This window comes from Buteo buteo, chromosome 26 (assembly GCF_964188355.1).
Source record: "Buteo buteo chromosome 26, bButBut1.hap1.1, whole genome shotgun sequence".
Lineage (NCBI taxonomy): Eukaryota > Metazoa > Chordata > Aves > Accipitriformes > Accipitridae > Buteo > Buteo buteo.
The window spans coordinates 2,572,998-2,585,938 of record NC_134196.1 but is presented as its reverse complement, the minus strand read 5'-3'; the positions used below and the strand labels follow the sequence as shown (position 1 = coordinate 2,585,938).

The window sequence follows — 12,941 nt, the reverse complement described above, 5'->3', positions numbered from 1 at the left end:
TGGGGGTTGATTTAATGCCTAGTTCATTAGTCCTACAATATATTTTGTGTGTTAGATGATAAATAACTTGCTTTATGCTTTTAAGCTGTTTATATCTTGCCTGAAGATGTCTTTGGTAAAAGTTCCCTGAAGAGAGTGACTCCCCGAGGGGGAGGGTTACGTAAGTAATCTAGAATAACAGACAAGAATAATATGATTAGTCATGTAGAAGAGCATTTATCCTTTAAAGCACAGGTGCACACTTTAGATGGGCTAGGGGATTTCAGAACATAGTGGACTTTTTTTCAGCAGGTTATATATATTTCAGAAAAGTTCCATGTGGCTACAGCATCAAATAAATGATACCTGAATCTGGGTACTGAATCCGACCTCTCTAATGAGCCAAGAAACCTGGCAGACAAAACCAGAAGTTTTGGGAAAGCCCATGCTGGGAGAAGGCATTCTGAACACTTACAATCCCGGGATGAGGAAATTGGAACAATGCTTCCCAGGAAGCACATACCTGAGAAAGTAATGAAGCAAATGGATCTGGGAAAATTCTTGATCTAAATGACAAATGAGTTAGTGAAACAGAATCTAAATTTCAAAGTCTGGCTTGTGGAAAAAAGACTGAGGATGCTGGTGGGAGCTCGCAAGAAACACAAATTAATAACTTTTAAAATTACCCTTCTGATTCAAATGCTTTAAGTAATTGCTGCTTGATTGTGCTTGAAGACACCCATATACTATATATGTATACCTAAAAGTCTGAAAGAAACTAGCATGTAAGTTAGAGCAGACATTACTTTGCTGGAATAATTTGCAATAAAATGCAGGAAGCTGCATACTAAATTTGTTTCTTAATGCCAATGAGGTAGCTGGAGGACCAGAGAAACTGAGGGAAGATGGCCTTTGCCAACGTCTCAGACCTGCTCCCTCTCTCATGTGCTTGGCATTCTTCTAGCAGGTTTTTTTTAAAATGTCCTTGCCTAGATGGTAACTTCCAAGGATGGCAAAACACTGTTGGAAATAGAGTAAGAACTGTTCTTTTTAGAAAGGTAAGAAGATTCAAAGCTCTGATCATTCCAGCGTCCTGTGGGAGTAAGGGGTAACTCACAAAGGTTAACTTTAATCATAGAGTTGTTTAGGTTGGAAAAGGCCTTTAAGATCATTGAGTCTCCCTGTAAATCTAACACTGCCAAGTGTCACTAAACCGTGTCCCCGAGCGCCACGTCTACACGTCTTCTAAATACCTCCAGGGATGGTGACTCAACCGCTTCCCTGGGCAGCCTGTTCCAGGGCTTCATAACCCTTCCAGTGAAGATGTTTTTCCTAATACCCAATCTAAACCTCACCTGGCACAACTTGAGGATATTTTCTCTCGTCCTATCACTAGTTACTTGATAGAAGAGACCAGCACCCACCTCACTACAACCTCCTTTCTCCAGACTAAACAGCCCCAGTTCCCTCAGCCGCTCCTCATCAGACTTGTGCTCCAGGCCCCTCACCAACTCGGTTGCCCTCCTCTGGACACGCTCCAGCACCTCCATGTCTTTCCTGTAGCGAGGGGCCCAAAACCGAACACAGGACTCGAGGTGCGGCCTCACCAGTGCTGAGTACAGGGCAACAATCACCTCCCTGCTCCTGCCGGCCACACTATTTCTGATACAGGCCAGGATGCCGTTGGCCGCCTTGGCCACCTGGGCACACTGCTGGTCATATTCAGCCGGCTGTCGACCAGCACCCCCAGGTCTTTCTCTGCCGGGCAGCTTTCCAGCCCCTCTTCCCCAAGCCTGTAGCGCTGCGTGGGGTTGTTGTGACCCAAGTGCAGGACCCGGCACTCAGCCTTGTTGAACGTCATACAGTTTTCCTTGGCCCATCGATCCAGCCTGTCCAGACCCCTCTGCAGAGCCTTCCTACCCTCCAGCAGATCAACACTTGTACTAAAGCTAATCTTCTTAGCATCTCTGTATGTCAGCAGGGAGAGGCAAACTCCCCTAGGAAGCAATTCAGATAATTAACCATAATTTATCCACCCTGAATCATCCTCTGGATGACCCTTTCTTTCACCATCCTTTATAGTTTATAAAGGGAATTTAGGGAGGCTAGCTTCATTCAGCTGCAGGGAGACTTTCAAAATATGCTTTCTTCTTTCTGTCTTTCAAAAAATGAACTGTATGCTTTAATAACTTAATTGAATAGATTTATGTCCTGAAGTAGAAGAAAAGTATCTTGGTCAGCATCACACATGGAAGATCAGAGGCATGTGATAAGTAAAACTCACAATAGTATATTGAGAAGCATTATGATAAGGGATGGCCTTATTAGTAGTTTAGATCTCAGAAAAAAAAAATCTAAAACTTCATGAACCTCATCCACAGGCATGTGAGTTGATGAACACAAAAAATGTAGAAAGAAGATAATAAAGAGTTTTCACTTTTTAAGATGTAAAGAAGGGCTTGTGAAAAATTAAACGACCCCTTCTCTCCTCCATTCTTTCCGCTAGACTAGTTTACCTAATAGAAGATATTATCTCTACCTTAATCTGTTTCTACACCTCCAGAAGCCGTGGATGATCTCACATTGGCTTAATGGAAAAAAGCACCAAATATGGACTAAGGGGTTCCTTGCACCAAAACAGGAATGGCTTTTATGTCAAATTCAGTGGCTGCAACTGTTTAAAGTGATGACTAAAATGAAAAAGTTACCATATCTGTAGCCCTCGATACACTTTTATTGCATATATAGCGTAAGTGGAAATGAAACTTCTAGCTCCATCTACAACTGAAGCAGCAAGAGCCACCAAACCAAGGGTACTCTGAGTTCTTTTCAGGACATTGAGTCTGTTTTTTCTCTTATTTTTCAAGTGCCTGGATTCTGACCTACTCAGGTCAGGAGTCCTATCCCAGAGTTAGTGTCTTTGACCTTTATGCATTCCTTTATGAAAAACTTCCTGTAATAAGCTTTTGTTTGCCATTGCCTGAATGGGAAGTGAGACCTCTGAAATTGATTTCAGACAGCAGGCCTGCTGGTCAGAGGTAAGTATCTTCTGCCAGACTGTACAATGCTTCAAACCAATTTCGTGTCCATTTCTGAAAGATTCCCCTCAATTGAAACAGAAAAATAACAGTAAATACTTTTCTAAGCTACAGATTTTCTCAGTGAACATTATATCATTACAGTTAGCTGCTATTGATTGGTGGGAATCAAATATATACTGACTGAACTAAAACAGAAATTCTGTTTTATTTACTATGGTCTTGAGTAACATAATCCAATATTATATCAGCTGGGAGAAATATTTATCTGTATAGGTACCTATATCTATACAAATACTTAAACAACTGTCTAACAGCTTCTTCTTGCAACTCGTGGCAAAAGGGAGTGTTTTCCCAAGAAGTACAGGCCTTCAAAAAGAACATGATGTTAAGCTTTAAAATTAGAGGGATATACACTGGTCTGGTTTATACTAATATTACAGAAGTGTATTCCTGTTAACTCCAGTGCAGGTACTTCTCTTTTCATCAGTTTAAGCAAGTTTGAAATTAAACCACAAGCCTTTAATGAGGTTTTAATGATCCACTTGGGGGAGCTAAAGGGTAATTTGTTTCCAAATTGATTATGGCAAAATGTTTGGGATGCAAAATTAAGTTACAGGAGACAATGTGAGTGGAGTCTTCCACTCCTTTCAACTCAGTGCTGGCTGTTAATCTATATTAGCTTCTGGAGCAAAGGGGCCCCAGTTCTTATTAAAATTCCAGCCCCTTATAGAAAAAAGAACCGCAGTTATAAATAGCTTAGCAGCAGACACCCATAGTAGTATCAATCATATCCTGACTTCAATTATACACTTACAACATACATTGAATGCAACAGACATAACATGTAAGGCAGAGTTTGGTCCTTACTCTTCCTTGACATTTTTACGCTAGTTAACATTAACTGTAATGCAACAGCAATTAGAGGCAGAGATGCAGTACCTCCCATATTGGAAGGAAGAGCACAGCCTTTTGTCTGCAAAGAGCCAATAAAATATGATGTTGGGCTTTTCTCCATGTAGGGATTGCCCTAAAGTTCAGATAAACTGACAATACAGTTGGTTTCAAATGCCAAAGCAGATCCAAAGCTATAATCATCTACCTTTTGTAAAAGGAAACATCACCATTTCAGACACATGAAAATTCCATTGGCAAAGCTGTGCTGTCGATGTCTTCGCTGTAACAGTACAAACTTCATCTCACTCCAAATTACTCTGCAGTGCAGTCCACATTAAAGCTTATGGTAACCATATGTGGGCATCTAATTTAACTGACTCATGTAAATAAAGTTTCAAGTAAAAGTGATAATTAAATAAAATATTTTGTTCCTCTAGCATAACTTATTAACTATAGTTAAGGTTTCCTTATTTTATGTTTAATTTAGCCAGAGCATGTGGAAAAAGTAAACTTTACAATAAATACTGTTGCTAGGCACTTTAAAAGCAAAAAGACTTATGTTTTGTAGCTATGAACTACCGAAATATATTTTTAAATGTCATTCAGCATCCTGAAGGCAGACACAATCCTGCTGATTGAATACCATACTAAAGACAATGGCAAAGCGAATGGAAGCAAAGGGTACAGTCAACCCAGGTATAGGCATGAAAGCTGTAATCAGTAACAGTACTTGATGACAGTATTTGTAGTGCAATTTGCTTTTGTGCTTTCTCTTTGATATGTAAGGACAAGTACTAGAACATATTTAGGAGGAACTACTGCTATAAACTGATCAACTTACATTAATTAATTCAATCTCCCAGATTTTTTTCACAAGGTCCATCGATGTATAGCCATTAATTAGAAAGGATTTGGTATAGTCACCCAGTTCAATGGAATCCAGCCATTCAGCTACAGAGGTGGGGTTGTAGCCATCGTGACCGATCTGCTTCATCTGAAAAACAGAATGAATAAGAATTACTGATGATATTTATTAAGCATCTTTCAGAACAGCAGTTATGTGTATTATTTTATTCGTGTCAGAGTTATCTTATTCTCTGATGAACATTCTTTTAATGATTAGTAGAACATGAAACAATTTTGTGAGCAAAAGCACTAATAAATCTTAGTGGATCTTTTTCTTATGGCTGCTTGCCTTTTAAGCCAGAGTATACTAAGACTGTAGCTGGAGTTCAATTCTTACTAGACATCAGAGAATCCGTAAGTGAGGGAAGGCAAAAGGGTGAAAGAGACATTATTACCATCCTGACTGCACAAAAATGTCAGATTTGCACCTAAGATTTCATAGAAGGGGAAGAAATGAGGCTGAGGAATGGATCTTCCGGTATCACACTGCAAATGAAATATATTGCCCTAGTTATATTATTCCTAATTTATTTCTCCTACTAGGTTATTGGATATTTTATAACGGTTGAATCCGCACTGTATTTTTCCACCCCCAGGGGAGGTTTAAAAAAGTCTTTTTCCTCTACCTGGTCACATTTTTCATGGTACTCCTGGGAATTTTATATATTTTAGCTTGCTCTCTGTCTGTAAAGTTGCTTGAGATTGGACAATCGAACCAAATATTATTGGAATGGAATTGACTGAATGATGTACGCAGAAGGGCACCGCTTGCGTTTATATAGCAACACAGGCACAGAAAGCATAATCACATATCTTGTTTTCATAACTAACTAAGAAATACCACTGGCATCTTATTTTTTCTGAATTTTGTTAAGTTACTAAGAAGTAAAGAGCTGCAATTTCTCTTTCACAATTGTCTCTCACTGACACAAGTGAAGATTTTCAAGCTAGCCATTAAAGATAAAAAAGTGTAAAGCCTCTACCTGTGCAGGTTGTTATGCCATGCTGGTTTTGTGAATTTTAAAGTAATTTGCAAAAGTGGCAGAAGTAGAACAAAGTAGAAAAAATTATGCAATAGCCTCAATTTTCAACAACGTTATACGCATGTCATCTTTCTATAGCAGTGTAACTATTGCTAACTTGATAATACACTGAACTGGCAAACTGTTAAGAAGCTTTAGAGGTTTAGACACCTCGTGGTTTGCATGGGATCTCCCGACTGTGCAAGGGTGACACTGCACATGGTGAAAGCCAGTCTCCCATTTCTGCCTGCTTATGTATATTCCTACTTTCTGAGAAACAAGGGAAGTGTGACAGAAACATAATGCTTTGAGCTTAAGTTTGAAGTGAGTGACAAAGTAATTTAAAAGGAGAGAATACTGATCTTAATATCTTGCCTGAACCAATTTATTTCTCACAGTTTATTTAAAATACAACTTGAATTCAAAGCAGAGAAAAAAATTAAAGTCTCCATTTGAAAGCCGCAGTAGTGTTCGTTGATCTGTCTGTTCAAATGCAGAAAGCCAGCATGTCATGATCTTGATCTTGGTTTCCTGCAGTATCAGAGAGGAGTGATGCAGGCACACTGCATCGTGGATATGAGAGTTTACGCTTTGGTCTTTTGCTGCAGATGTTGGATATAAAATATTAATGGAAATATTTAAATGGTGTAGTGAAATCATTATCTTAAATCATAAAAGAGAGACAAGAGAAATCACATAATTAACAATGGGAATCATAGCCTTTCAGGTCACTTCTGTAACAAAGGAGTCATGTTAGAAAGAGAAAGTCCAGTTTTGTTGTTGAACTTGACATTTTGGAATTTAGTTTCATCCTAATTTAGAATGAGATTCTTAGATGTCAAAAGCATGGCAAATTCTTCTTACATTGTCATTCAGACTTATTTCAAATCTTAGATTGACAGTAGTCTGTCCAGCAGATGGCAAAAACATTGGCGGACCCAGGGAGCTCTGACTCCTGGGAAGCTTAGTTCAAGAGCTAAATTGAAAGGAGGTATGCTTAAACAACTGACACTTGAAAAGAAAGGACCCAATAAACTGAAGGAGAAAAACCTAATACAGAGAAGACATGAAGAAGATGTACAGGGCCCACAGGGAACACATGACTTTTGAAAGATATAAGGTATTTTTGTTTCCTTTCGCTAACAAAGAAAAGCAAAGCACCTTTGAAACAATTTTCAATGTATCCAGATGGGGCACATTATGCAAATTATTTCTTTTGTTTATTACTATTTGATCTTTATGTTTAATAAATCCTGATTTTAACATGATTTTTTTTTTTTTGACCTGCTGATTGAGAAAACTTATGCAGTCTGGTCGGTAATTCTGGTAACTCATCAGCCTCTATGAAAAGCAAACACAGCATGGCAAGTTTCTGAATTCTCAGTTCCCATTGGAGATCTCCATCAACAGCGTTGTTAAAATAGATATTGCTCTACTACGGTGCGTTGCAAGGGGCTGCAGGCAAGCAAACACAGGCGAACAATCCAATAAGCAAGAGGCTGAGAACAACTGAAGCGTATGCAACAATTTCACCCTTTGGATTTGGTGCCAATAGACAAAATCGCCATCGGGTCACTCTAGCCTATCTGAAAATACCCCCAGCTATGCCACAGGTATGCCCGTTCCCGGCCGTGCACCTTGCTGATCCCCCCCCACCGACTCGCCCTCCCGAAGCGACCTTGTCCCATCCTCTTCCCCGTGGATTTGCCCTGGGACGTGGCTGTTGGCGGTCACTGCCGCCGTCCCTGCCCCACTCGCCTTGTGCCGGTGCTCTCTGCCTGCTCCTATTGCAGAAAATTAATCTCACAACTGGAATATTTGCTGGCAGTTTCAGCACGAATGCAGTATTTTGTTTTGTCGTGAACCAAGAACCGCTCTCTTATCTAAAACATTTTCTAAAATGTGTCTAATATAAGAAAATTAATGAAACTTCAGTATCCGTCCTCTTGTATGGAAAGTTTTGTTCTGTCAGTTAATAACATCAACTAGCTTATTAACTGTCATTCATAGCTGGCTGGTTTTCTTTCAAATATCTATTGACAGACAGATCGGTTATCTAGATGTGACAGTATCATTAATAGTATCTGCTTTTCATATAAAATGTTATGGAGTTTTTAAATTAAAAAAAAATACTTTGAAATATCTGTCTGGAAGTGCTGCCCCTTTACTTTATTGGAGTTCCAGTTTAGTTGCATCTTATCCCAGTCCTTGTTAATAGGTCATGGCTCTTGGACTGTTAGTATTTTTTTTTCTATACTGCACCATGATCTTAACCTCTCACAGATCATTTACACCCTGTAGATTTCCTTGCTGATGCTATTTGCTGATTGATTTTTTTTTTTTTTTGAAAGAAAAAACCCTCCTACCTACTGATTGTATTTCCATGTATAATATTTCAATCATTTCACACCAGCTACAACACATGCACCGGTGGCGTCAAACATCTAAGCAGCTATTGGCATACTGTTTGACTCAGAGCAGTATAAAATCTCTAAGCTTCAGGTCATGACAGCCTTTCAAATAGTAACTGCTCATAAATAGGGGCAGTGTTGTTCTTCCGCAGACACTGCTACTAGTTCATTCGGTTGTTATCTTTAAAGAACAATATCAACGTTAGCTGTTTCACTGCAGAGGATTTTAGCATGCTGACTATGGAAAAGGCCAGGAATGAAGCCCATAATTTAGAGAAAAAGAAATGCTTAAGAAAATATGATATAAATGAAGCATGGAAGAAGACACAAACCATAGATTTCTCTCCCAGGTCCTATTGATCTATCACTAGTATCGCTTCCTTTGAAATGAATAGAAAGCAGAAACCAGAAAAAGCTGTTTCTCGTAATAAAATAGTAATATCAAGTAGCATCCTAATGGGTTGAGAAATCCTTTACAAGAGACTGTACGTCAGTCTTTTTACAGGTGCATCACTGCTATATCTATATAGTATTTTACATTAGGATAGAAAGTACTTGAGTTTTTCCTCCGAAGAGTAGCCAAATAAACATGAAATAATCGAAATAATCCCATATGCACCAGAAGCATCAAGGTGAATTCAGTAACATGGACTATTACCAGTTTTCCCTGATCTTCTCAGACAGATCTCAACACTGTGTGTATTAAAATCAAGCTTTTTATCTGCTATATAAGGAGAAAGAGATGACTTGACTTTCACAGCTTTTTAAATGATGGCTGTGATTACAGTGAATTCACACTTGTGTTGGTTCGCAAGAAAGATCTTTTTAGCAAGCACATAATGCTTTCTTTTAAACTGCTGGCCTGAGAGATTTAAGCAGCACTTTTGGGAACTTGTATGAAACTATCAACTACCAATCTGAGTACTTCTGGATGACTGTAATGGGGCGGGGGGTATTGGGTCTTTTTTTCCTGTCTTCGTGACTTGTCTGTTGTACATTATGTACTTTACAAACGTGATCGGTTGGACTTATGTTGTTGGAAGAGGAAAGCATTCCTCCTCTGGAGCGATGAAAGAAAAGGCTCAGGAGAGTGACGCTCCTGAAGACCCCAGGGCTTGGCTGGCCCCGGGCAGCACGTGGAGCTGGGGGACAGGCACAAGTCCCCAAGAACCTGAGAAGACTTTGCCTTTGCTGCTGTTGAGAAAGGCACGGAGTGAAAATAGGGACCTGCCTGCAAAGACACAGTGGGTGAGGAAGGGCTGTGTATAAACCTTTTGGTTTTCTAGTCTGTCTACCTTGTCACATATTTAAAAAGTTGCCTATTCAAGCTTGTGTTCTATTAATGTTTGACTTTTCTTTCCGCTAATCAAAAGCCTCCTGTCTTCTTGTGGAGCTTACTATAAAAAGAGAGTACAGGCACGTTCACTTCACAGCGCTGCCTGATTCAGGATCCTGCCCCAGTGGCAAATCCAGAAGACCACAAACTGAGTTCAGAGTTTCCTACCTAAGATCGCCAGCATTGCAAGAGGCAACCTTTCTATGGTTTTTGCAGTTGGAATCTGTCTTCTGAATTTAAAGTAAAACAGATGCACACACATATTTTTTCTGGAAAAATTTAAACATATCCACATCCAGAAGACTGAAAAGACCTCCTAGTTCTTCATCAGACACAATGTCTGGGACAAGGGAGGAACAGGTCTCATTCAGTGTTACTGAGGATGATGTATGCAACAGTTCAGGGCATCTCCATTGCATATAATGTAATCTTAAGAAGACCTAAATCTGGGATTTGTGGAGTAGCGGTCTTCGCGTCTCACTCCTCCTCCCTCCCCGAGTCTCGGCAGTCACTCACACAGGCCATGTTAGCCTTTCAGTCCTCCCACCTCACCGACCATCTCCTAGCAGCTCCAAAGGGAATGTTTTTATAGTGAAATGGCCTGCAGAGTTTCCAGATGGCACTGGAGACAGCAGTTAGCAGCCACACACCAGTAGGCAGAATAAACATATCTATCAGCCCGGTGCCATTGCGAGTGAATGGGTGAAGCGGGGAAGCCTCAGGGGCCATAAAAACATCTCCGCTCCCTTTGTGTGGAGGTGGGAGTGGGGATAGAAATTCAGTGGCACAAGGAAACAGAGATCCACTTCTTTGCAATCTTCCCATTACACCTGAAACACTGCAAAAGACATGCAGTGTTAATCACGTTTTGCTTGTCTTACTCCAGTCACTCCTGGTTGGTCTTCCCTTCATCTGAGAAGGTGCAGCGACCTGAGGACAAGCACCATCCTTGACGCTCTGAGAAGATTCAAAGAGAACAGAGGGCTGTGCTTACGGGTGTTAAGAAACTGGTCTTTGCTATTTCAGCCTGTTAAAAAGTTTAAAAGACTTAACTGTGTCCTCGCAGGGGCTACGCAGAACACAGCTCAGACCTATAGTTTGGGAAACGCTGGAAATGTCTGTGTCCAGTCTGTCATGCAGCCTGCTATCTTGCAGGCAGGTGGCGAAAGCCATAGTCTCCTTTTACACAGCATGGGACAGAATTACAGTTAAACTGGGTACTTGCTCCATTTCTGGGTATGTATGGTGTCACGACGTGGTGATGCAGAGGGTGCATAGCATTTCCCATGAGGCAGGCAGTATCCAGATGCTGCAATACTATTGCTGCTTGTAGAGAAGATGCTAGTGCTCCGTCTGAATCCTGCGCTGGAATTACGGACTGTATGGATATCAGAAGTCCTTTTGATGACTTGAAAATATGTTCATAAATATGCCTCAGTGAGTAAAGGTGTGGGACAACTGAGTGGCAGTCTTTGTAGCTTATAGCTGCCTGCGGACAGGTTGCAGATGGGAATGTGGATCCCATCAGTGGCCCTTATGGAGGTCATGAACGAATACATGAAGGGAGAAGGTCTGGGGCAGAACAGCCACACCAGCAAAGACTCCCAGAAAGAAATTGTCCATGTCTTCTTTCTCAGAAAAAAAGATGTGCAGAAAGTCGAAGTCAGCTCATTCAGGCTGTCATCCTAGTCTAGTTGCCATAAAAAGAGAATAGCGCTTCCTCTCACATAGCATATTTCTTTGCCTGCTGACTATTCTCAGAGCAGTCAGTAGGCACTGTGGAGTCAACCACAAATAAGAAAGTATAAAAGAAGCAGGAAGGGAAATAAGACTTAGTGTATGGGCAATGGTGGCAGGACCAGTGACATGCTACTGTTATCTACATGATACAGATAAATGGCAGCGTGCCATGTCTAGAGTGGCTCACTGATAGGCTCAGTTAGGAAGGAAAATGTTTGTGAGACTGCCTTCATCACACAGTTTTGAAGCACATCCATGGAGGGGATATTTGGTCTATGGGGCCAGTCTGAAGTAAACACCCTGACCTATAGCATGGATGTATCTAACTGCCTTGTTTTACTGATCCCTTCCTATTGTGCTGCATTACTTAAATAATGTAGACTACACAATTGTGTTTCAGAGTTAAAAAATTCATGTGTTATGCTGGATTTTAACACTTTTTTCTGTCCTTATGGCTAAAGGTCTTATAAGCAGTGTAACGAGCAGCTGAGTGGCCTCCTTCCAAACCAGGAAAGTAATTCCCAGAGGCATTAGAAGGAGGAAAAACAGCACGGTAGAAAGCACTTCCTTTGAAACCTGTTTTTCATCTTCACTTCCAGAAGAGCAGAACCAAGCAGTCACAGCCAGAAAGGGTCATAAATGTTATGATACCAATTTGCAGCATCTCCTAATTTGGACACTGTCTTTAGGAATGGAAGTTGGAGTGATCTACCTTTTAGCTGTGCTAAATGGGAGAGAATTAAACACCAGATTCAAATCAGCTTGCTAAGATCTGGGATGTCTAAGCCAATAGCAACATAGCAATAGCAAACAGATGATGTGGTCTTTCTCCCTTACATACACAGCATAGCTAATGTGCATATGCACGGTAGTTCTGTTTTCCTAAATGCCAGACTTACTGTGCTTGCACAAAAGAGTGTTACATATGAGTAATAGATCCAGCACTTTTTGGAAGCACAGCTTTACTGCTCATATAACACTGCTCACAGAGAGCGTGTGCTCATAGCCTGCGCATATCCTACTTCTTGTCTGGTTCTGCAAAGCACCCAGGAAAGAGGCTTGGCTGCCTGCACACCACTGCTATGAGATCCCCAAACTTGCTTTGTGCTGAGACCTCTCTGTGCAGGAAGGAACAAGCTGCATACTTTACGAATAGCTCTGAAGCCAGGAGAAAGCTGCTTTCAGCTAACATCTTTTTTCCATCTGTCAAATGAGAGAACATGTTCCCATTATGCGCTGGGAGAAGGAGCATCCCACACAAAACCAATCCTTTTTCTTATCTAAGTTCTCAGATAAGCTAGGATAATTCTTATTTTCAAAAACATTTTAGTTTTGAGGAATTCATTGAGAAGTCACTTGCACATAGGTTTTGGATGCTGAAATAACTTGACAATGCTCCTTAGTCACTTAAGTGTGGCTAAAATTTTATGTCATGCCTACTACTATTTTCTTAGTCAATTAAGAATATCCTGCACACAATTCTTTTCTCAGTATTAATTTTTTTTCTCAAGTCCTGCTACTTGCAACTTCAGTATCTTTTTAGACATTGTGTCTACCTCTTGACATGTCTGAACTGCCTTTTAATAAAACATATAAAATCCTTCTCCAAACA

General features: G+C 40.4%; 1 protein-coding gene across 4 annotated transcripts in view; it reads right to left on the bottom strand.

Moving 5' to 3' along the window:
- Positions 1-12,941, bottom strand: part of ANKS1B (ankyrin repeat and sterile alpha motif domain containing 1B) — a 422,725-nt gene that overhangs the window by 150,488 nt on the left and 259,296 nt on the right. For all 4 annotated transcript variants that reach the window (XM_075058028.1, XM_075058030.1, XM_075058031.1 and 1 more), the window contains one exon: positions 4,756-4,908. In XM_075058028.1, coding sequence (XP_074914129.1) covers positions 4,756-4,908 — 153 coding nt within the window. The remainder of the gene's footprint in view (positions 1-4,755; positions 4,909-12,941) is intronic.